The 24,181-nt window shown below is 43.2% G+C and overlaps 3 protein-coding genes across 9 annotated transcripts in view; 2 read left to right on the top strand and 1 right to left on the bottom strand.

Moving 5' to 3' along the window:
* Positions 1 to 9,517, top strand: part of NCOR1 (nuclear receptor corepressor 1) — a 73,579-nt gene extending 64,062 nt beyond the window's left edge. For all 4 annotated transcript variants that reach the window (XM_080382218.1, XM_080382217.1, XM_080382219.1 and 1 more), the window contains 11 exons: positions 213 to 378; positions 658 to 1,154; positions 1,611 to 1,739; positions 2,294 to 2,451; positions 2,702 to 2,919; positions 3,333 to 3,470; positions 5,433 to 5,575; positions 6,856 to 6,909; positions 7,821 to 8,042; positions 8,600 to 8,782; positions 9,009 to 9,517. In XM_080382218.1, coding sequence (XP_080238344.1) covers positions 213 to 378; positions 658 to 1,154; positions 1,611 to 1,739; positions 2,294 to 2,451; positions 2,702 to 2,919; positions 3,333 to 3,470; positions 5,433 to 5,575; positions 6,856 to 6,909; positions 7,821 to 8,042; positions 8,600 to 8,782; positions 9,009 to 9,196 — 2,096 coding nt within the window. In that variant the 3' untranslated portion in view covers positions 9,197 to 9,517. The remainder of the gene's footprint in view (positions 1 to 212; positions 379 to 657; positions 1,155 to 1,610; positions 1,740 to 2,293; positions 2,452 to 2,701; positions 2,920 to 3,332; positions 3,471 to 5,432; positions 5,576 to 6,855; positions 6,910 to 7,820; positions 8,043 to 8,599; positions 8,783 to 9,008) is intronic.
* Positions 9,518 to 12,729: 3,212 nt separating this feature from the next.
* Positions 12,730 to 17,027, bottom strand: TTC19 (tetratricopeptide repeat domain 19). Of its 3 annotated transcripts, none has more exons than XM_080384138.1 (10): positions 16,803 to 17,027; positions 16,664 to 16,718; positions 16,475 to 16,585; positions 16,323 to 16,361; positions 15,720 to 15,776; positions 15,385 to 15,446; positions 14,741 to 14,835; positions 14,393 to 14,547; positions 13,936 to 14,098; positions 12,730 to 13,404 (listed from the first exon to the last, which is right to left on the bottom strand). In XM_080384138.1, the coding sequence occupies exons 3-10, from the start codon at positions 16,574 to 16,576 to the stop codon at positions 13,271 to 13,273; spliced, it is 807 nt and encodes a 268-aa protein (XP_080240264.1). In that variant the 5' UTR covers positions 16,577 to 16,585; positions 16,664 to 16,718; positions 16,803 to 17,027; the 3' UTR covers positions 12,730 to 13,270. The 3 variants fall into 3 exon arrangements, with proteins under 3 accessions (XP_080240264.1, XP_080240266.1, XP_080240265.1); XM_080384140.1 differs by having other exon boundaries at positions 16,664 to 16,737; positions 16,803 to 17,026; XM_080384139.1 differs by having other exon boundaries at positions 16,475 to 16,737; positions 16,803 to 17,023.
* Positions 17,028 to 17,044: 17 nt separating this feature from the next.
* The window catches only part of ZSWIM7 (zinc finger SWIM-type containing 7), a 22,551-nt gene continuing 15,414 nt past the window's right edge, over positions 17,045 to 24,181 (top strand). For both annotated transcript variants that reach the window (XM_080384591.1, XM_080384590.1), the window contains exons 1-4: positions 17,045 to 17,102; positions 17,544 to 17,641; positions 19,403 to 19,424; positions 23,124 to 23,226. In XM_080384591.1, coding sequence (XP_080240717.1) covers positions 17,566 to 17,641; positions 19,403 to 19,424; positions 23,124 to 23,226 — 201 coding nt within the window. In that variant the 5' untranslated portion in view covers positions 17,045 to 17,102; positions 17,544 to 17,565. The remainder of the gene's footprint in view (positions 17,103 to 17,543; positions 17,642 to 19,402; positions 19,425 to 23,123; positions 23,227 to 24,181) is intronic.

The raw sequence follows: 24,181 nt of genomic DNA, 5'->3' as shown, positions 1-24,181 counted from the left end.
AACTTGCATATCTGTTTATTATTATTATTTTTATTACAGAGCACTGTAAACAGAATGCTCCCATTTAAACCTTTAATACATACCGTCATATCCAGAGTGGTGGAGACAACTGGGAAAGGATGCGGAGGAGACTGCATCGATACATAGTTCTGTGTTGTTATGAGTGACCTATTTTTTCATACGTTTGTTCCCCTTTGCTCTACGTTCTGCAGGTGCAGAGCAGCCTGGCAGACCTGGCAGTCACGGATATGTTCGGTCCCCATCCCCTTCAGTTAGAAGCCAGGAAAACATACTGCAGCAAAGGCCTAGTATTTTTCAAGGAACCAACGGGACAAGTGTAATCACACCTCTGGATCCTGCTGCCCAGCTACGTATCATGTATGTTTTCTAAGTTACTGTTGCAGAGATACCTGTTCTAATATTTGAGCTTATTAAAAGGTGCATTTAGCCTGGGGAAAATACTAGATGATGAGGATATACCACTATCTGATTGCTCTTGGATTTATTGGAAGTGATCCACTCCATTTTCACTAGTCCAGTTGGGATAAAAATGTAGTGTGACAAAAGCTTCACTTTGTTGTACGCATGATGTGGCTCTAGTTCTTTTTTTTTTTTTTTTCATGTGATATAATTCAAATATTCAATGTTTGCCAACAGGCAGCTCACCCCTGGAGCTCCCTCTATTACTCAAGGGTTGCCAGCTTCCCGTTACAATACTGCTGCTGATGCCCTTGCAGCACTAGTAGATGCTGCAGCTTCTGCTCCTCAGATGGAAGTTGCAAAAGCGAAAGAGAACAAACACGAAGGAACCAGGATAGAAGAGAATATGGGACGCCGATCAGCTGTGGTTACTGAACAGCAGCAGATGGAACAGAAGACACTGGAGGTAGAAAAGAGGCCTGTCCAGTGCCCCTATACATCTGCAAATTTTTCTGGTGGCAAGTCCCAGGGACAGACTTCATCAGTAGTCTATTCAGAGGCTGGTAAAGAGAAAGGACCTCCTCCTAAATCCAGGTACGAGGAAGAGCTGAGAACTCGAGGAAAGACCACAATTACTGCTGCTAACTTCATAGATGTGATCATCACTCGACAGATTGCTTCAGACAAGGATGCACGAGATAGGGGCTCTCAAAGTTCAGATTCTTCCAGTAGTTGTACGTATCTTAGTAACTATCTACTTCTTTGCTGTCTGTCTTAGCCTTTTAGGGAAACAATGAGATATGGAATGATTCTGATGTTTAATGATAAAATATTGACCTCTGCACAATAGAAACACTTTGCAGACAAACACAGGTTTTGTATATAGTGACTCAAGATTCTTGCAAAACCAGAGTTGTTTGCTTTATTTGGGTTCCACGCTACAACGTGAAATGCAGGATAGTAAGGCTAAACTTATCAGAAGTCAGGAAACCTAAAATTATTTGGTTTATGTTGGAACACTGTTTTGTGGAAGTATTTGTGTCACCATGGTTATCATGAGAAAAAGACAATGTTTTGATTTTCATTTCACTGGCGTCATTTTAACAGAACTGCTAGTGTTGCTTTGTATAGGCAACAAAAAATTTCCGTGTTGTTTACACCTTATTCCACAACCTTTGCTTGATATTCAGTATCCTCCCACCGGTATGAAGCTCCTGGAGATGCCATTGAGGTGATCAGCCCTGCAAATTCACCTGTACCTACTCAAGAAAAGCTACAGCCCTATCAACAAGAGACACCTAAACCTAGCCAGACAGAGAGTAAGTTTATCTGCATATGCAAATATTCTCACGATTGTGTTGCTTATATTTACAGGTCCATGACATTACAATAAAGTTAAAATATCTTGGGAGTCTTTAGGTGACTGCTTACCATTATTAACTTTTCAGAAAACTTTTGTTGCAGTGATGTGTGGAAAAACCAGAGCAAATGTATTGAGACTGACTGTTGGCATTAAATAGATTACAGTGTAGCCGATGTAATAAGAAAATAATTTTCAATATATTATTTAAAATTAATGCATATTGGTGTTGATGCCTATGGTTTTTTACCTGTTGGTAAAGCTCAGACTATTACAGTAGAGTTAAAGGTGAGAAATGAGCTGAAATTCACCTGCGTTATGGAATTAAGCTTTATTTATCTATTCTAAATTGTAGAGACTATATAAGAAAGGGGGAAAAGGTGGTTATCACACAGGATACCTAAAATCTAATGCAGAAACACCTCATCTTTTAAATTTGTAAGCACAGAACTTTCAAACCTTGAAGCTTCAGTAATATCATCTTAACAGAATGACCTTTTCTTCTTCAATTAGATGACCCAAACAGGCAATATGAGGGGCCGATTCACCGCTATAGGACACAACAGGAACCCCCTTCACCCCAACAACCTCCACCTCCCTCTTCCCAAGCAGAAGGGATGGCACATGTGCCCAGGACCCATCGACTTATCACCCTTGCTGATCACATTTGTGTAGGTTTATTTGTATGCATCATTTCAGATGTGAAAAGTTATATTTTGATCATGAAAACATGTGTTTTGGAACGTAATACAGATTCTGTAATTGTTAGCTTTACTTGAGGCTATTATACAATAATGTGTCTGAACTTACAGTCATCTCATTTGTTGCAATCTGTCTCATGTTGATTTAGTTCATGAATACGTATGCTGTGGTCAATGTCTGACCAAGATCTCTTTTCTATTTTTTTTTGGCCACAATCAGCAAATTATTACACAAGACTTCGCTAGAAACCAAGCAGCTTCTCAGGCCTCTTTGCAGCCTCCCACCACTACATTCCAGAATTCCACCCCTGCTCCAACGCCTGTTTCTACCCGGGCTAAGACATCGAATCGCTACAGTCCTGAGTCACAGTCTGTCCACCATCAGCGGCCAGGAGCTAGAGTGTCACCTGAAAATCTGTCTGACAAGACCAGGGGAAGGTAATGCATGTATTCAGTGTAACTGCAAATGTAACGAATACCCAAATATGATATTTGTACAAAATAGCACAGTGATCTCGAAGTACATCGAAGTAGAGATAACTTGTGGTCTCTTTCCAGGCAACATCTGTCTTGTACTGATTTTACAATTGCTCGGCTCCATAACATACCTTATAACTGTTTTTCCTTCATTTACGCTTAATTTCCAGTCTTTAGAGCGGTGGAGATGTTTAATTACTTAGAACTCAAATGACAACTCAAAGTCATCTTTTTGAGATCACCAAGTATATTAAAGCACATAACAGATATAATTAGACATAAGTAGTTGTGTAACAACTGGAATGCAATTACATGTGTTGACTACTGCTTTACACACACTAAGAGCACTTACTGTCTCTGAATTATGGATGTAGACCTGGAAAATCTCCAGAGAGGAGCCATGTCTCTTCGGAGCCCTATGAGCCAATCTCACCACCTCAGGTCCCAGTTGTACATGAGAAACAGGAAAATGTTCTTTTGCTTTCCCAAAGAACTGAGCCTACTGAACAGAGGTATGTGTAAAACTGAATTTTAAAAACATTATTCTGGATCTTTGTGCTGCAAACAGTATCTTTATTATAAGTGATCTTCCTCACCTACCAGAAGCAAGTTGTTAATCACTGTTGATCTGTTTGTAGTAGCATTCAAAACTTGCTGCTTGGGACTTGCTTTGAGAAGACTGAATGAAATGTCATCTGTGCGTGTTGTCTTAAGTTTCTTAGTGCAAGCAGTGTGCTCTATATCATATCTGATAGAAAACATAATAACAAACTCCTTGTGGGTGCCAGTTCTATAAAACTGAAGTGGTTTTGGGGAAAGGTCCATTTTCCATAATATGTAATAAATAATTCAGGCTTCTCCTGCCCGATCAGCTTCTTGATTACTGTCCTGGTGAAACATGGAGGAATGCAGGTTCCAACGCTTGTGATTATAAAGCAGCTCAACACATGAAATACCACTAAGTTAAGGAGCTTAGTTTCCAGAAGGTGTGAAGGTGGCGTGTCAGGAGGTCCACGCATGGGGCAACCCTGTTTCCCAGGGCTATCTGTCAGTCTGCCAGACCTGCAGTGTAAACTACATGGGGTCCCTGGAAGACTGTGTCAGTGCTGGTGTTGTCAAACATCTGGCAGATGCACACTGCAATAGATGCTTCTGTCATTTGCTCTGCTACCTGCTGAAGAAGGATTAGCACCCAGCATGCTCAATATGTATTTATTTAAGCTTATGCTGGTGAAATTTTGGGGTTTTTCTGCCCCCACTCTGCAGTTACTGGCAGGGTTGTTACTGTCTGTGATGGATGTGACCTAGATGCAAAGGGATTTTCAGGGTCGTAGCACGGAAGACTGCACTTTATAGAATTTTAAGGATCTTGGTTTAGGAAGTCTAGTGTCTCTATTTTTAAATTTATTTTCAGATTATTTTTTAATTTAAGTATGGGGTGGCATGTCCTGGGGTTTTTGTTTGTTTCTTTCTTTTTTTCTAATTAAAGCTGATTTGCCAGATTGCTGCTGCTTAAACTGGAATATTGTGTCACAGTGGACATACAGTTGGTCATTTCATCTACTTTTGAAAACAGTGCAAGCTGTTCATGACCCTGGTACTAGCTTAGCTTAGATTTCTCACCTGAATTTGTTCATGCTTTATTTTTTTTTTTTTTCTTAAAATTCTTTAAGTGGAATACTACTGCCTTTATCATCTTTATAAACAGCCTTAAAATTGCGTATTTTAAGATCTGAAGGTAAAACACAACCCTTGTCAGTTTGACATTTACTTCAGCAATTTTTTTTATGTTAATGTGACGGAAGTTATGTGCAGAATGTGTGCCAGCTACTGTGAATGTAAAATTGATAAGGGTTATGAAATACGGAATGTGGATCCTGGTGTGAATTTGTGTCATAGAGCAAGGGTGGCTAACTGGCAGCTCTTGAACCAGATTCCAGTCCATAAGATTATTTTACCTGGTTTCCCCAAATGTCTGAAATAGCTTATTTGCTTGGACCATGTGTGACGGTGGGTGAGCAGACTTAAAAAGGAATGCATCCTTTTTAGTGGCATGGTGGGGACAAAAGTAAGAAGATGATTGTAACTAGGAGGAGCAGCTAGGATGAGTATCTGGGCTTCTAGCTTCAACATTTTGTCATCTACCAATCTGCAGTGCAAACTTCAGCCAGAATGCAGGTTGCAAGGCAGAAGGAGGTGCCCTGAGATAACTTGTAAGAGCATCATCCTGTACCAGTCCCCAGCACAATGACACGGTCACTTTTTCTCTGTGTTGTAGAATCTTAAATGTTACCTGGATACAGCAGATGTTCTTAGAGAATGATTAGACTTGTCTAGTCCCAAAAATCCAGGCTGAGGAAAGGGTCTTAAAGCTCATATTAACGTTGGTGGTTTCTGCCTGGCTGCATTTGGAAAGATTTAAATGTACGTCTTCAAAAACATTCTCTCTTTCTGACACATGTTGGTCTTGGCAGGACTGACTCTCGCTCTCCAGGTAGTATAAGCTACCTGCCTTCGTTTTTCACCAAACTTGAGAACACTTCACCAATGGTAAAATCCAAGAAACAGGAGATATTTCGAAAGCTGAACTCATCTGGCGGAGGTGATGCTGACATGGGTATGCAGGACTTGGCTTTTCTCTGAATTTTTCCAGCTTAAGCTTTATGTGACTGCCATCCACAGATGCCCTGACCTAAATATGTTTCAAATGACATGAATGAATATAAAGCTATGAATATAAAACACATGTATAATAATTTATGACCAAAGAACTGGAATATTAGTATTTTTTTTCCTTTTTTCCTCTCTTTTTTGGGGGGGAATGCTGGTGTATATAGGACTGCCATATGTAAACTTTTTAACACTTACTTTGTGAGATGGAAATGGTTTCTGAAAACTGTGGAAAAAACACGTAACTAACAAGAGTTGTTTAAATCTGACGTTATTTTCGTTAACTTTGTGTCTGTAGTTAGTTTTGTATCAACACTAACTATTATGCATTTTCCTTTTTGGAAAAGTGTCTTGAAACTGAATGTTTTGTGTTTTGGCCCTTATGAATATGGCTGTTAAAAAGCCATGTTTTGATACAGTTTCAGTCATGGATACTGACATGGTAGAATATGATACTAGACCTATATTTTTGTTTTTCTCTTGGAAACCTTAACAGAACTTTGCAGCAAAATTACTGGTAATGAGAGCTTAAGCTGGTTGTAAACTCAGTGCCTAAGAAGAGTTTATCTGAAAGTGAACGTTCTTGCACTGAGCGACAAATTAACCTTGTTCTGAGAAACAAAGCTGTGTCAGTAAGAGTTGCTGTATTATTTTTATTGGATCCCCATTGTGTGCCCGATAGATGCTGCTCTGTTGAAAACTTATGTGCATGCTTGGTGTTTGCCATTGCTGCTACTAATCTTTTCATTTCTATATTGAATTCAGTGTTATGGTTTAAAATCTTCATTCTCAAATTTGACATAATACAGATAATGTGGGAGAGGGGGTGGTTTATTGACTCCAGAGTTGTTGCCATTTATTTTTTTAATACGTGCAAATACTCGGTCTGTAAGGTTCGCATGTCAAAATTTGCATTTAGTGAATCAAATGCAGTTTTGCATTTTAAAGTCCACAGATTGTGAAATGTCAAAAGGTCAGTCTGCTTCCTGAAGTAACATCTTTAAAAGAAGGTTAGCCATGACCATATAAGATACTTTTACCCTGATACAGATCATTTTCCTGAGAACACATAGAAGCACTTTCATCTTAGAAGATTGAGAAGGGAAAAAAATGAACATTGAAAATAGTTCAAAAGTAATTATACCTCGTCTGTTAGGACTAGTAGTGATCATTTACAGTGATCATCAGTACTGAAAAACTCAATGAAATGTTGTGTTTTAATTACAGCAGCTGCGCAGCCAGGGACTGAAATATTCAATTTGCCAGCAGTCACTACCTCAGGTAAGTTTTTCAGTAAAATATTCCAGAAAAAGTAAACCAAAAGTAAACCAGAAAAAGATCAATGCAAACCTTACACAGAGGTAGAAGTCATGAAATTGGTTAGCATCTCACTTAAATACGATTTAAATGAAGTGTAGTTCAACAAAACTTGAGCTTAATTTATCAAATGCAATTTACTTTATAAACTGGAGTATTTTAAATACTGGTATTTTTTTTCCTATAATACATGCATAATAAAGCCCACCAACTTTCTGTGAGATGAGGAAATTAAATATAACCCACACTTTTACTGTGTTAAAGAGGTAGGCAGAGATTTGTACTCAATGTGGGAGATAACTCAAGATTCAGATATAAAAGTTGTGCCACAGATTGACTTTACATTATTTTGGTCAGTCGTTACCCCTTCTGTCTTTTAACTGGAGAAATTACTGATCTCCATTAATTTAGATGGAGGGCAAGTTTTCGGAATAAATATTTGCCGTGTATCACATTTCATAAGACAAATTAGTATGGATTATTAATGAGAGAAATATTCTTCTGGTCTCCTTTCTTACAACTGAATAATAGCTGCAGATTTTACTTAATATGCTATCACAATCAGCACGCTCAGCTTCCTTTGCTATTTAAAAAACCCCAATAAAACAGAAAAATTTACCCTTTTGCAAAGAGTCTGACACTCAGTGGCACCACTGACGTAGCCCTTCAGTGTTGGCATGTCTAACTTGTAGCCATTGTGAGCTGCTTTGGAGAATGTAGCTTTGTGTTAAAAACATTCTAATCTTTGGTTGTTTTTTACCCCCCACACCTTTCTGCTTCTAAAATCTTTTCCCATATCCCTTTGTAATTTCTCTGAGATATGTTTTTTTGCCACTCCTCCCACGTTTTCCTGTATGTTTTCTTTTATCTCCCAGGTGCAGTCAGTTCTAGGGGTCATTCCTTTGCAGATCCTGCCAGTAATCTGGGTTTGGAAGACATTATTAGGAAAGCATTGATGGGAAACTTTGATGACAAGAGTGAGGAGCATGGAGTTGTAATGTCACAGTCTATTGCGGTAGCACCTGGCACTTCCAGTGCTGCGGTATCAGCAAGTAACGAGACGCGTAGGGAAGAAGCTAATCCGTCACCGAATTCAGGTGAGGTCTAAATATTTAATGGCCGTAAAGAAATACATAAATTAAGTGTTTGAATGAACTTGTTGTCGCTGAAAATCAGTCTTTCCTCTGGAAGTGATAGAGATGCTGTTTCCATTCCCTGAAGTGGTCTTGGCTTTCAAAATAGTGCTGGTGACTTCCGAAGTGTTAGCCACTATTTCTTGGGAGAAGGACAATACTAATGGAATGGGGAAGAGATAGCAGCGTGTATTAGGTACCTGAAGCTTCTTGGTGGTTTGATGAAAATCCACGTGTAGCACATCACCTATAAGGAACACGCAACAGTGGGAGCTACCTTGAACTGAAAACATCCCCCTTCCTGAAAGTGGAAATATAACCCCATTGTGATAAGAATAGGGTTTTTCTAGCAATACTGTGTTAGAAGACTAGCCTGTATGGTCACCAGTCATAGTAAATCATTTCAGAAGGCACTAGTGTGAAACTCCCGTTTGCTGCTGTGTGATAAATTACAGAAACAAACATACAGAGGCTAAAATGCAGTGGAACATTTTTGTAAAATCTGTCCCTTCTATTTCCAGGAGGGGGAGTCAGCAAGCAGAAGCTAATCGGCAAGTCAAACAGTAGGAAGTCCAAGTCTCCAATTCCTGGACAGGGATATTTGGGAACCGAAAGACCTTCTTCTGTCTCATCTGTGCATTCAGAAGGGGACTACCACAGACAGACTCCAGTGTGGGCCTGGGAAGACAGGCCTTCATCAACAGGTAAGAAACGGGTTTCTTTCAAACCGAACAAACCAGATGTGGTATTTGTAGAAGGGTCAGATGTAGACATATTAACACTGATACGTGGGTCAAAAGTTTACAGCATATGAGGATTTTCTGAAACAGATTTTCTGCTATTGTCACAACCAAAACTAGACTGTCTGTCAGATGCAGATCTCTTGGAACAGCTCGTGTTTTTGACTTGGAGAAACTCTCTTTGATTCAGGTTCAACACAGTTTCCTTACAACCCGTTGACGATGAGGATGCTCAGCAGTACACCGCCAACATCCATTGCGTGTGCCCCGCCGTCCATGAGCCAAGCAACCACTCACCAACAGAACAGGATATGGGAGCGAGAGCCTGCACCACTGCTTTCAGCACAATATGAGACTCTGTCTGACAGTGATGACTGAACTATGCAGATTTATTTTTGTTTTTTTACTTTGCGGGTCAAAAAAAGAAATCTATTTTTGACTTGTGCCCATAGAGACTTTCCAAGAGAGCAAGGGCCACACAATGAAGAATTGATGGAGAGTCCGTTAAATGCCTTCTGCACAGGCTGTGCGTTGGAGGATTGTGATCGAGAAGGTTCACTTACTAAAGATAAATATGTAAAGAGTTTTTAAAAAATGTGGACTATTCCTGTTCTACATCTATTTGTAAAGAAAACCATAATGTCTTTAAATCATTCTTCTGTAAATAGAGAGTACTTTTTGCAGTGTTTTTTCCCTTGCTATAGTATCTGGTGTACTTATGTTCAAATCATTGCCTAAACTTTGGGGGTCATTTTGTAATTTTTTTTTTTAAGCATTTTCTCCAGTGTAGAGTACTCTTCATAACCCTAGCCTCCCTACCAGTCTCACCTAACCATAACCCTAGCCTCCCAACCAGCCTAGCATCATTGCCCATTTAATGCCGTGCCACTTCTTGTGCCAGGCATTGTGCTTTTATATAATTTTTTTTCCCTAGACACACTTTCTCAGTGGTGTTCAAGCTCTTGTGAAAATGTTGATTTTTAAGACTGACCCCTTAATGAATTCTGTACATTAACATAGTCCGGTTCGCTGGAATAAGATGATATATTTCTTTGAATTTTAAATTCTGCCACATTGTAAATTTTTGGTGCAGTTGATTTATTTAGCAACACTGCAGAAATATTATTGCATGGGTATGTTATGGTTCATTTTTAAAAGGATAAAAAAAAAAAAAAGAACAGCTTCTGGAGGCATACCTCACTGTTATGCACACTGGGAATTTTAACTGTGCCCCAAAAGCCTATCTTAGTGTTTTTCTGTTTCTGCATTTATGCAGTCAGAACAGGCTACTACATTTTACTGTCATATTTAACCACAGCAAATGGCTTATCTGAACAGAGGCTCTGGGTGGGTTGATAAATCCTTTAAAAAGAAAAACCTCTACATCCCAAGTTTAAATAAAACAAAATGCTTTTGTAGAATAATTGAGCAACACACGAGTCAACTACTTGGCTTCTGTTACGACCAGTTTGAAATAGGTACTGTGACTTTTACCTTCCTCCAATATGATTTTAAAGTTTTTATGTAATAATTATTTTGAAGTCTTTCATCCCCATCCCAATCCCTAGTCCTACAAGCAAGCTTTTGGTGGAAGTCTTTACAAATGCTTGGCTTAACTCCTAAAGTGTGCAATACTTCGTTAGGGTGATTTTTATTTTTAAATTGTATATGGTACTAGGAGAGTCTCCTTAATCATTCATCTATCAATGATATCTATGATGTGCTTGTCACTCATGTATATGTACATCTAGTTAGTGATACCACAGGGTGTCCTGACATCCATCTTCAAAAGCATCTTATTTTTTGCTGCACTGACCTCAGGAAGTGGAATTAAAATCTCCTGGGGTAGAAGGACTGATTTACAGATAGCACTGAGTTGGAGGGTGGCATGGTCTGTCAGATTCCAAACTGCTTCTGCATCTCCTTGATGAACAGAGTCTTTGCCTTGAAGTTATTTTCCAGTCCAAATATTTTTAATTTAACACTGTATTTGCAATACATTGTATGGAAGGTATAATGCAGCTGTGTAACCTTAAGCCATGTAAGCTCTACATCTTATGAAAGGACTGTAACGGTCCAGTTACAAACAGGAAGATGTACAGAACTATTTATCAACAGCAAATTTACTGAGTACTTCAGAGGAAAGCTTTTCTGCCCTCAGTGTGAAAAAGGAAAAAAATAATCCAAAGGAACTTATTTGGAAACTTGACACTGTGTTGCAAATATGGAATTATTGTGCTACTTTTTGAAACACTGCATAAGGATAGATCAGTCAGCAGTCTTAAATCTTGCAGTCTTTCTCAAAGATAGATTTTTTTTTTTTCTCACCCTCCCATCCTTTACCCTTCTGGCTCAAAAGTAGTGAAGCTTTCATCTTGTTTGTAGACCTGTGCTCTTATTTTAACTTCTTTCTTCCCACAGCAACACGTACTGGAAAACAAGTTGATCTGCCCTTTTTGTAGATTTGAATTTGGAGCAGAGAGTTAAGTTCCATTATAAAACTCACTTGTTCTTACTTTCTTAGTGTAACAAATACAAGGTAAAGAGGCATGTACAGCCAAATGTCTTTGCTAACTGTACAGTAAGTATAGCATGTTCATTGCAAAGCTTCATGTTATTGCTGCTGCAGCAGCAAGACAGCCAAAGTAGGATAGTCACTTTCTCCTAAGATACAGCTCGAGTGGCATTTGCACATAAGATGTTGCTGCTTTTTAGTTTGTTATCAGAGTTCTAACTTTTCCAGTGTAAAAACCTCTCCAGAGCCGAAGTTAGGGTTTACCACAATTCCAGTAATCTTCAAGTATGGAATTACATCTGACCTGTTTCAAACAGGAAGGTGTTCGTAAATCATGTTTACAAAGTGTAGTTTACTACAAATTTTTAACTGATTTCTGATCAGCGCTTTCACAATGCTTTCATCTTTATATGTTTTGTGATTCTGATATGAAATCATTTAAGACTTGAAAAACCCATGCATCATAAAACTCAAGGTTTTTTTTTTTTTCCACACAATGTCTTCAGTAGACAGTGACTTCTGGATTCAGACCAATCAATAAAGGGGATCAGTTCTCCATCTGCTTTTCCTGTGTCTCCCTCTTGTTTTGCAGCATCAAGCTATGTTCACAAGAACAGGCAAAACACTTCCCTTAGGGGTGCTGCAGGGTTCCCAGTTAATGTTGCTGGAGCATCTAAGGTCTGCCACTTTTAAAAACCAAAATCCAGAACTTTAAAGGTTGGCTCTAATGTGTTACAGGCATGCTTGTACTAACAGAAAGGCTCTAACAGCCATATTTTTACTTCCTAGCTTGCTGAGAACAAAGGCTGTGTATGTGACTTATGTTCATTGAAGCTGGAAAGACTACTCTAGAAAACCTGCGTGCCTCTTCTTAGCTCAAAGTTAAGCTAATGCTACTGTAAGTAAACTAATAATGATGCAGTTAACAATAAGGGTTATACCAACCAGCTGAAGTTCTTACAAATGAGTGGTTAAAATGTCTGTCGCTTACTTAGTGACAGAACTACAGGTAGTTCTACTGTCCTAGCTAAATATGGATTTGATAACTTCTGGCTTAATTCTCCTTTGGCTTTAACATTAAGCTTCCCAGCAGGGCAGAACTGAAATTCTGTTGTATAAGCAGGCTGTCCACACTAGATTCACATGAAGGCATGTAGCTTACAGATGTGACCGTTTGTACATACCATCTTTTCCAACGGGAAGCCTTAGCATTCTAGCACTGACCTATCCAAGGAAGGACGACAGCTTTGGCACGCAGTGTGCTCTTGACTGGGGTAACAGTGTTATTTCTGACAACAGCTCTGTTTTGGTAACATAGCCTCACCCCTCCTCCAAGAAGGCACAGTTCTATCTTTGGATGCTAAATGCTCTGAAGAAAAAGAAAGAAAAAACACGCTTGATCTTCAGGCAAGCTGTTTGAAAAGGACACGGAGCTTCTGTCATAATACAGGTACAGTCTGTGAAATGCTGTTGAAGTTATTACATACTTAACTGGTAGCACTGACAAAAGTACACCCTGTTGTGCTAACCAGCATGTAAAGAGGGAGACAATTCCTGCCTGTTCTCTTTTTCATGACTTAGCTTTAGTAATGCTGTGTTTTGAAACGGAATACTTTTGTGAACAGTCAGGAGTAGCAAATTACTTAACTGAAAGTATTAATACCAGGCTAGACTCACACTTTGCTGGCAGTCAAGACAAAATTAAATCACTAGCATAGCAGGTCACTCTAACCATAGACTACACCACAAGTTTACATAATTAAGATTTCACAGCTTTATTTTGGGCTAAGCTGTTAAGCAGTAGCAGCCCATCTATGTTAAGCAGTCCTTATCGTTGCTGTTCCCCTGGAAAATTGCACCAAACTGGTTTCAGGCTGCTTATACTGACCAACCCTTGCTGCTGTGAGCCACCTCAAGGTTGGACTCTGTGGCCCAACTTATTTGGAGCCCTTTCTCCTCTTGGCCAGCTCAGCTAGTTCTTCCTGGATATGCTGGACAGAAGCAACATCTCCCTTCTCTTGTGCCTGCTTGAGAGCTTCTTTGTACACTTGCTTTGCTTGCAGAAAGTCATCTGGAGCAAGAGGAAAAAGCAGCATGGCTAGCCAATTTACGTCTCTCATTTTCAGAATTCCCTCCCGAAGCTGACCACATGCTAAGGACAAGCAAGGACTACTTGGACCACATCAAGAACTAGGGAGGTTCAGAAGACATTCAGCATAGGATGCCAACTACGAGAGCTAGAAGGCAGCAGTGACAATGGGACAAGGTGCTGCTTCAGTATTAAGATCTCACAGAAGCAAGTCTCAAGCATGCCTTCTGTTCTTTTGGAACCCGTTACTGTATGTACAGACGGGACACAGGAAACAAGATCCCCCAGCAACCTTTTAAGTCAGGTGCACCAGTACTGCATTTATCTTGGACAGGATCCTTCAGCAGCTGAATTCAGTTGGAACACAACACAGGCTGCCTACACAAAGTCAGCAGGCCTACTGTTTAAACTAAGAACAGTAACACAAAACTAACGCTGCAGTTCAATCCTACCATACAGGTATCTGCAGTCAGCACAAGCACAGTGACATGGACTGGATATTTATTTACCTACCTTTGTGCATCAGAATTGCTGCCAGGTTATTCAACACCATGTGCTCCTCAGGGTGTTGAGTCTCCTTTGCCAGCTCAGCTGCCCTCTTCACATAGGAGTATGCCTCATCATAACGCCCCTGAGCATCCAGTACAGTTGCCAAGTCATTCATCAGGACCACAGTCTGCACCAGGACAGAAAAGGAAGCCTCAGAGGAAGACTTGTGTATTAGTCTTGAGCAGTGGAAGCAGCATGTTCATACCCCTGTCACACTACTAAAAGTAGTATTTCCCAGAGAAACCTTCAGTAAGAAGTTTCCTACATTTATATATTACCATGCTGTACGCTCATTTTTAACTGCAGGAAAACAATTTAGTGCTGCATATGTCTGATGCCAGCAAAGCTGCTTTTAAGGCTGCCTCATTCTCTAGATTAGCCTTTCTTTCCCTAGCAGTCCAGCTACCATTGTACAAGTCACCTGTGGATGAGTCTCCCCCTGAACATCATTTGATATCTGCAGAGCCTTCTCATACATTTTTTGGGCCACTGAGAGCTCGTTAAGGTTTAGGAGATAGCGAGCATAGGAGTCTAGGCTCATCCCAAGCAAGAGACGGGTGTTGGCCTTTTCTTCAGCTGTAAATAGAGAGAAGTGGAAGTGATCACTTCTACAAGACCAAGCAAGAGTCTCCATCCTACAAGAGCAGGAAACTCACACAGTTTGGATTGACATGAAGATGGTGCTTAGGCAATACGAAAGCAACATCAAGGACAGGGAAATGGAGAAAAGCCAAAGGAGAGAAGCCTTTGGCAGACAAGGCAGTCCCACCTGGTAAGACATCCTCAGGCAAGTCCTTTTGCTTGGCAATCTTCTCCTCTAAGGTCAGGATGCAGAACTCGTAGCCCGCCAGGGCTAACTTGTGCCTGCAAAGTGCAACAACCGACCAAAGCAAAGCTCCTTCATGAATGTAAGCACCTTCAATTGCTCGTTCTAGAGGGCCTGTAAGACAACTGTTCCCCTTCACTGGACCCTTCTTGCCTTCACTGCTCTCCTCTTCTTGATTGTGGCCTGGACCCTTCTCTTGACCCTTGGGCAAAAGGATTCAAGAGGTGGAGAGGGCCTCCCCTCCCCCCAGACAAGGCCAGCTAAGGCAACCCCCACCAAAGCTTCACTGAAAAAGTAAAGCTACATGTTAGTACCAGCCACCAACTGCTTCAAAAGCCTTCTCTCCTGCAAGGTACAGATTTAAGACTAAAGAGCTACGTCCCCTGTGGCTGCTTCTGCACTAAACTGGGCAGGTCCTAACAGCCATCACTGTGCTATGTGACAGTGGGTCGAAATCTTTAGGTTGATGGTAACTTGTCACATCAAAGCTTCCTCAGGCACTCTATACTTAAAGAGCCTCTGCTTGGCTACCACTGCCACTGTGAAGCAGAGACAAAAGTAAAAGAAGCCTTTAGCAGGGAACTCACTGTTTCTGAGCAGCGTAGATACTGGCCAGCTTGAGGGACATCTCAAGGACTGCATTGTCATCCTGCCACAAGGACACACAATGCAACTGTTATTCTTCTTGTATTACCCCGATAGAAAGATTACTTTGTCAGAGAACAAGTTTAGACATTAAAAATCCCCATCCTGTTGTCTCCAAAGCTCCATCCATTAAAGCAAGTACCTGAGAAGCTGGCAAGCTCATAGCTAGTACTGCCAGTCTCCAGTAGGAGGTATAACAGCACAAGAAGTAGACCAAATTGTTGTGCACCACTCTGCTAACACTTCCAGCTGAAAGCTTTTCCTCAGAAGGACATACCTCCTTTGTGTCCCCGGCAAGCAAATAGCTCATACTTGCTTTGTAGAGCTTTTCTGCCTGAAACGAGAATTTTGAAGAGAATACTGAGGAGTGATGGCACTTAAAAGATCTCTACCCTTCATGGAGGCAGACTACCAGAAGAAATGTGTCTTAAGGTTTGTGGCATTTACATTGTATGTCAAGACCAGTTAGAAGTGAAAGGCTAACCAGAGCCCAATGGTACTGCCAAGCAGTGGTTCCTTTCAGTTTCTGCTTTAGGACTGCTACACCAGCAAGGAGTTTACACCTTGGTGCCTTCAGGCCTTTCCAGGATTCTCCCTGGGACAGCCACCTAAACGCTTGACTGCGGCATGTGACAGTAAAGTACTCCTTTCCTTGTGCACTGTATTGGAGCTCAAAATCTAAGAGTGGAAGCATCCCAGCAGCATGCAGGGCCCAAGGCAGATTATTCTGCTTCATGCTGGGAGGTCTCTGCTGGGCACTGCACGCCAGACCTTCAGGAGCTTCCACATGGCTTAGAAATCTTTAAACCCTAAAAAAACATCAAAAAAATCTTAGACCCTCTTAAAATTCGGGGGCAGGGGGGAAGCCAGAGTTACTCACATTGTCCAGCTGTCCCTGCATGAAGGCCACGTTTGCCATCTGGAAGAGACAGGGTGCGCTGAAGCCCCCCGGGGCTGCGGGCCGAGCCGCACCACAGCTCCTGTGCCCAGCACCCGGAGCACCCCAAGGGCACCCAGCGCCCGCCGCCTCACCATGCTGTAGGTGTAGACGATGGCCTGCCTGTTGTCGGAGCGGTGTGACAGCCGCAGGGCCCGGTGCAGGAGCTGCTCGGCCTCCCCCAGCTCGCCCTTCATGACGCTGAGCTGCGGGGACAGGACAGGGAGAGCCGGGGGCTGCTGGCCGCCCGCGCCAGCCCCGGCCCCCCCGCCCCGCCGCCTCACCTTGGCTCGCTTCAGCAGCTGGACGATGGCGTCCTCGCTGTCCTCCTCGGGGTCCCTGGGGAAGAGGGAGAAGGCTGCGGGCCCAGGGTGACGGGTGGCCGCCCCGGCCCGGCCCGCCGCGGCCTGCCTCCCGCCTCACCTCCCAGGAGGGCCAGGGCCCCTCCGGCCGGCCGGGTCCCCCGGCCCCGCGCGGAGCTCGACCAGCCGCTGCGCTCCTCCCCGCGGGCCCCGCCGCGCCAGGCGGCCCGGGCCGGGGGCAGCCCCGCGGGGCAGCGCCGTGCGGCTAGGCGGCACAGGGCCCGCGGCAGCGCCGCCGCCAGCATCCTCCCGCGGGCCCTTTAAGAGCGCGCCCTCGCCACGTGACGCGGGCCGGCGCGTCACCCGGGGCAAAGGGCGCGAGTTGCTATAGCGACGCGCCCTCATGGCGGCGCGGCCGCAGGTAGGCCCGGGCCCGGGCCCGGCGGCTCGGAGCGGCTGCTGAGGGAGCGCCCGGGGAGCAGGCGCTGCCGGGGCCAGGCAGCCGCCATTCCTTCGCCGAGGGGGGCCCCCTGCCGCGGGGCAGCGGGTGGGCTCTGCGGCCTCCCCTGCCCTCAGCGGCCTTGGCCCAGCGCCGGGCCTGCTGCCTGCTCTGTGCCCCCCGTCCCTTCCACGGGGCCTGTGTGTACGTGGGGGGCTCTGAGAGACACTCGTGCCTTTTTGAGAAACCCTTTGTTCCCAGAACGTGTGAAAAACGCGTGTCAGAAGTTGCTGAAGAGGCCTTTGGCCTCGTTACCGGGCGGGTCAGGATAGAGAAAAACCATCCTGCGGATAAACTGTCCTGATTTATAGTATCTGCAGCGACGCTACTGATTTCCCACTGTCTCTTCTGTCTTGTTTCCAGTCATGAGGCCAGAGCTGATGAGATGGATAGTACCTTGCCAGCAGTAGCAGAAGAGCTTTTGAAAGAGATCAAAAAGGCTTTTCAGGAGACCTCACATGGTACGTAAAGATAAAATGGAACCATCCCAGCAGGCGGTGGGCCCGTTGGAGTGACGCTGTTAAACCTTCAGGCAGGAACAAGGGTTGTTGGCCTCCCCTTGTCTGCACCTTCTGCGGACTCTTACCTAAGGGGTGGCCTTAGCTTTCAGGAGTGGCAAGGAGGGGTTTGAAGCACAGACAATGAGGAGCAGCCCCCTTCTCAGAGTCAGGCCCCTTAAAAAATCAGACCAGTTCAGACACTTTTTTTGAACATGGAACTTAGGGGAATGCTGCTTGCTTACAGCTTGTAGTGTAAGTGCTTGCATTTGAGGGGTGATAATTCACGTAACTAGCCAGGCATTTTGTTGTGCCTACTGTACTGCTGGTTTTATAGACTCGCTAATTTCCAAATTAGAGCTGAAAGGGGAGTCTTCATAAAAATGATCGTGTTTCATGACCAACCGGCAGAGGGTGGGGTGTTAGAGATCCCTGGGTGAAAAACGAGTTTCCCATTGCTTGAATGAAGCAAGGATAAGCCAACAGTTAAATCTTGGCCAATTCTAGCAGCTAGTTAAGAACAATTACCTTCATTGCACTTTGGATTACTACCATAGTTCTGTAACTTGTGCTGAAAGAATATTACTGTTTGTGTTTACTTGATAAGTAGCATAGAATGGTTCTTCCTAAGCAAAGTGTCTATTTAAGGAGTATTTTTAACTGTACTAAAACCAACCAACTGACCAAACATTCAGAGTAGTCTGAGCACTACGTTTTCAGTGAGGAATGGGCAAAGATTTAATGTCTCAACTGTCATACAGTGACCACATTGATAGCTTTTTGGCATAGTTGCAGTATGGCTCCTGTCAGGTTAGAGTAGGTCCAAAATTTACATCTGACTTAAAAAGAGCTTTATAAATCTATCCTGTTTTAAATTAGGAAAAAAGAAAAAAAAAAGTTCAACATTCACATTCCTTTTAAGGTACACTTCTCCTTAAAGCGCCAAAATAGCACTGAGATGTAACTCTGGAAACAATCTGATCAATCACTTTGGAGAATTAAATTAGAATAAAATTGGAAAAGTCAAACCAACATCTTAAGTTATAGATAATATTTTGAATTGTCGGAACAAAGGATTTTAAAGTCAAATGCCCTGATATTCCAGTGGAATACAGAGACATAGTACATCGTGTCCCATTAGCGATAACAGAAAGATCAGATTAGAGCCTAAGCTGTTAGCTACAACAAACAGACTAATTTTCTTAAGTCTAACTTTCCATTCTAACAAGAAGTTCCAATAAGTGAAGACGTTATGTTTCTGTGTGCTGTATTAAAAGCTATAAACTAGTGGCGCCCTGCAAGACTCTGCTGGGAAAAGAATAACATTTTTGAAGTTTTGATGCCAGAGTTCTCAACTCATGCCAAGAGAGTTTTAGGAAAACCAATATATGTATTTTTAACCAACTTCTTAAAGTGGTAGAGTAAGATGTTGAGGCCCTATGCCTTTTCTTGCATGCGTATAAGTATATTTGGGGTTCTGCATTTCTTTTTAAAATTAATCCCTGTGGTTCTGATTGCTGTACTTGCTAAGTGCCTTAGCACTACTGTGGCAGATCATTTTGCTGCTCCTTGTCGCTTTTTGGTGGCTAGAGAGGATGGCTAGAGCGCTGCAGGCCTGTGTGGCCTCTGGGGGTACATTAGGGAGGCACTAGCCTCCCTGCGATGTTGATGTCTCTCATAGTGGGAAATTCAGCAAAATCACGCTTCATTTTCTTTTTGTTGCAGTCCCTGATGACTTGCTGCTGGGGTGAGTATCTTTTCCTTCAGTTCTTGTCCCAAGCGTCCTGCTAAAGGGCAGCTGATAATTTGCTCTCATCCTAGTACTGCTGGTTTTTTCCTCTGTTTGACCAGTACGTGTTTTTCATGCAGAGTTGCTACGTGGTTTTGCTGGTGTTGGAAATGAAGGTCCAAAGAGAGTATCTCAAGGGTTTCTCCAGAGATTCATGAAATTTATCTCTGTATCACTGAATCTCCTGTGATGACTTGCTCTAATTTGTCTAGGTTAAACATGCAGGAATGCAGAATGTTCAAACTGAGCTCTGAGTCCACCTTCAGATCTGGAAATAGTTTTCTGTGAGAGTGGACTGTGTTTCAGAGTGATTCATGCCGCTGAAGTGCTGCATCTCTGCTGCATTCATATCATTGTGAGCACAGCAGCATCCTGAGATCCCTTCTGTTTGAGTCATGGGCATGTGTGATAGAAAGGGAGAAGTGAACGTATCATCTGTCTGCACAAGGGAATTGTTAACTTGAAGATTACCCTGAGAGTCATCTTCTGTTTAGAAGTCATCTCAGGTCAGCTTCATCACCCTTGCGTTGATTGAAGCTTGTGAATATTTCAGTCATTCCCAAGCAGACTCCTAAGAGATCCAAGTTTCACAGCTTCTGCAACCCTCCCTAATTGATGTTAAAGGTAGGGAAGAGGCACCATCGCAGTGAGAAGGGCTGTTCAGATTCCTCTTTAACTTTGTGTTCCTGCCAGCCTGTGATTTAGCCAGGAGAGGAGATCACCGGGAACCCTTCAGGCCTTGGTATCTTTGAGTCTATGGTTATCTAACATAACACTTGTGAAAGGTCTGCATGCTGACTCCGTCTTTGGGACCACAGTGGCCTTTGAAGTGTTGGGATTATATTTGACAAGTCTTGTAACTTTTTGTTTCCTTCTTGTCATGAAAGAAAATCCCTTGTTAAGTTTAATAACAGTTGGGTGGTAACTCTTGGCAATAAGATTTCCACCAATTCCCTCTGACCAGCAGCTCAGAAGGACTCTGATTTAATTTCTGAATCTCTTCCAAATCTCTGAAGTCCTTGAATTTCCTTTGGGCATTCCCCTTATTTCCTGTTAGACTGATCAAATTATATGCATAAAAAAAGAATTCCCCAAATTTGAAAGAGTTACTGAAACTCATTAATCTCAGCCCCCTTACAGTCCCAAACCTAATCATTAAGGAATGTCTTACGTTGAGTATTCCCCCACCCACCTCCTCTCAGTCCTCAGATGAAGCCAATCCTTATTGCCTTGAGTTTGTGCAACTGAAGTTTTGGTCTTCCTGGAATAAGTCTGTCTGCTTGGCTTGTTCTCAATGAGCTTGACTCAGACGCATAGGTCAGCCATGCTGCTGAGACGCCAGGGCTCTGCCTTGGCTCTTTGTGTCTTCACTGGAGTTGGAAATGTTCCTCTGCTTTCTCCTGCTCTCCTGCTCATGTTTTGTGCTATCTGTTCATCACTGCTGATTTTCTGGTTGTTTATCCTTGGAACTAATCTAGACTACACAGATTTCTCTCAGCAGATAAAAGGTCTGTAAAGTTAGCTGAGTTGCCCCGAGCTCTTTGGAGCCAGATATACAGGCCTAGAATAACTGTTAAGCCTGTGAGCTCTCTGGACCAGAGGCTAAAGGTATAGCTGTTCATATTTGACATACACCTTATCGTATACCCTTGCATGGCATCAGCAGGAGATAGAATCCTCCCTGCAGGGAAGTGCAGACAACAAGTGTGTAGGTAGAAATTACTGTGCCTTCAGGACTCAGAACTCTATTTTCCCACTTGCTGGTGTGGATTCGTACAGCACCGAGCCCAGCAGCAGCTGGACACCAGCATGTGAGTCCGTGGTGCTGCCTCACAGCATGGAGGCCAGAGAGAGAGCTGTGTAAAGGCAATGTTTTGCAGGAAGCAAACAGGTGCCTGAGCAAACCTGGCTCACCTTGGCTTTACCCCATTCCAGGCACTTTCTGATCCATAAATGCTGTGCAGTAGTGCATCCCTGCATGGTGATGTGTCCTACTTGGAAGGGAAGGGAAAGGGTATTTAGGGCGGGTGGAGTGACATAAAGCATGTGCTGTCCCTGGGTGTTTATATGGAATACATTTGCTGTCTTTGAGCCCTGCTGGCTTTACGGATGTAAAACTACTGCTATCTGGTGGCTTCATGTGCAGTGGAGTGTCTTAAGTCTGTCCTAGATGGTCTTTAGCTTCCTATTGATGCAGTTTGGTGGGTAGAGAAAGAATAATTTATACCTCAGTTGTGACTGTGATAGAGGATATGCAGTCGCTGCAAAATGACTCATTCGTTCTCCAGGGTTTAAATGTTTCCCTGAGATGAGGAAGGAGCCCTGCTGCTGTGTTTCCTATTGCTCAAGGGGCTGTGTATCATCCCTGCTCTGAGGCGCGATGTGTGGGCCATGACTGGAGGTGGGATTCAAGACCAAGTGATCAATAATCTGATCCAGGGCAACTCATCCAGGACAGTCTGTATGTGCATTTAAGGTGTCCCAGAGCACCTGTGTGTCCCTGTTTCCCCTTGGCATTAGCAAGTCTGCCTCCATGTGCTTTTGTTTACCTGGTGCTGCCTCCACTAAAATCCTTGTTTACACTCATTGTGCTCTTGTGACAGTTTCACAGTTCACTGCAACAAGGAGTGTTGGGCCATGTGTGTGACAGTGCCTGTTCCCTGTAACCTCTGTTGGATCCCCAGCACTGTGCATCTCCCAGGATTTCCTTCCTGCATCTTCTCTTTGCCAGCATGCCTTGCTTTTGCTGCCAGAGGTGCAGTTTCCTCTGAAGATGACCTAGTGTGTTTAGGGTGCTGGACAGAAGCGAAGTTTCCCATTTTAGAGTCTAGATTCACTGTTTGATAAGTTGGTTTAGTGCCAGTGCTCTGTATACACAGAGTTTGTATCAGAAGAATTACGGAAATACTGACAAAAAGGCTGATCAGACCACTGTAAGGACAACTCATGTCTTTTACTTCACCTACACTCCCTTTGCGGTGATCACTGATCTGCAAAGTGACTACCAAGCCAGAGATGCTGCTCAACGATAACTCCTCACCTACATGGTTAACACTGTGTTGCAGTCATAGAGACTTAATTAGAAAAAAATCTCACTTTTGTGTCTCTGATGTACTTTGTCTCATTTTAGTTCAGGACAGGAACCACTTCATGTTACTGTTTTTGCAGCAGGCAGCCAGAATAGTGTTTGGGTCATAGTGCTGAAGAAGAAACACATAAGCCATAATGTCCTGTATAAGAAAAATCTTTAAAATGCCTTGTAATTAAATCTGAGTGGCATTTTGCAAAGAAATGTGGGAGTGTTTGGGAGCAGCTTGGAAATTTGGAAGTTCTCTTTAAGAATATTAAAAACCAGATCCTATTTGGATCTGGCAGAGTAGAGGCTGTCCTTAAGGACTGAGTCCTGGGATTTTCTCAGAGGGACAGGGCAGGGATTGGTGGTCACTTAGTGAAAGCCAAAAAAGCTGAGACGATAAATGCACTCCGTTGCTTTGTATCACAATTAATGGAGCTGTCACTGGAGGGATTTTGAGAGACAATGGGAACCTTTGGCTTACAGGCATTCCAGCCTCCATAGGGCTAAATCCTATGGATTAAGGCTAAGCCAGGTGGTCTCCTTTTGCAATGTGACCTAACTAGAGACATGTTCTCTTTCAGGCTGAAGTTCATATTTGGCCCGTCTGCTGTCCCAGCTTTGGATTTGGTGGATCAGCGTTCTGTCACCCGAGTCATGTCTCCCAGTGGAAGGACTGCGTACCAGGTACACACTCCTCTTCAGTCTTACTTTCTGATGGTTTTCGGTTGACGTGTGAGCCAATATTTTCCTAGCTTGCAGAACATGGAAGGGCACTTGGATAAACACAAGGGAACAACAGTATTTTGCAAACTCCTAAAGTGATACTGGAGAGCAATAGCCACAGACTAGAATTAGAACAGCATGGTACACTGCCGTCTTTTGTGGCTCCCAGCCAGTCAGAGACAATTTCTTACATGTTTGCGGGTATCACAGTCAGAAGGAAGTTTTCCAGGAAGTGCTAATTTTGCTTTATTTCTTTCATCCTATCCAGCAAAGACAGTTCTTCCTCTTTGACAAACTGTGCAATGGAGTGTCATCTGCTATCACTGCATTTCTTCCCCTGATGCTCTCCAGATCCTCAGTGTCCTCAACACTCTTGACCTCTGCTTGGCAATAGGATCCTTGCTGCCTGGGAGGAAGCAATGCGGGCGAAATCTGTGGGTTTCATTCTAGTTCACTGTAGCCAAGTCTGTGAATCACAGAAACTTCTTCATAAAATGGCATTTTAGGGACAAGTTCACGTTAGCCCTAAAGATTGCCTCTTACAGCCCAGGAACAGAGATGGAGCTGAGTCTCATTAGGTGAAGAGAGGAGCCATTGGCACTTCTTTCTGACTTTTCTGTCGAGTGCACAATTCCTTGCTCTGCTGTGCCACAGCAGCGGTGGCATCTCTGCTGGGGACAGTCTGTCTGTTCTGTGAGCCATTGACCAGCTGCATCCAGCCCATGGGGTCACAGGAGTCAGAGAGACACTGTGTGCTGTACCCTAGCTAAGGCAGTGGGACCCTGTGCCCGTAAGATTTTGGTGAAGAAACACCCCGTCCCTTCTGCTTAGCAGTGCTCACCCCCTCAGGTAACACAGCCCCCTCCATTGCTGAACCTGGGGCACACACCAGAGAAGGGGGATTCTCTTTGCTCAC

The sequence above is a fragment of the Falco punctatus genome (assembly GCF_963210335.1).
Source record: "Falco punctatus genome assembly, chromosome: 1".
Taxonomy (NCBI): Eukaryota; Metazoa; Chordata; class Aves; order Falconiformes; family Falconidae; genus Falco; species Falco punctatus.
This window is presented reverse-complemented; position numbering and strand designations above follow the sequence as displayed.

What these genes read in the sequence shown, in the direction of transcription:
- TTC19 (XM_080384139.1), bottom strand. Translation starts at nt 16,986, where the DNA reads ATGCTGGCGGCGGCGCTGCCGCGGGCCCTGTGCCGCCTAGCCGCACGG. An exon ending in TGCAGGGACAGCTGGACAAT is followed by an intron (nt 15,777 to 16,322) that starts GTGAGTAACTCT and finishes TTCTCGTTTCAG; the next exon opens with GCAGAAAAGCTCTACAAAGC. An exon ending in AGGGGGAGACTCATCCACAG is followed by an intron (nt 14,099 to 14,392) that starts GTGACTTGTACA and finishes GTCCTGGTGCAG; the next exon opens with ACTGTGGTCCTGATGAATGA.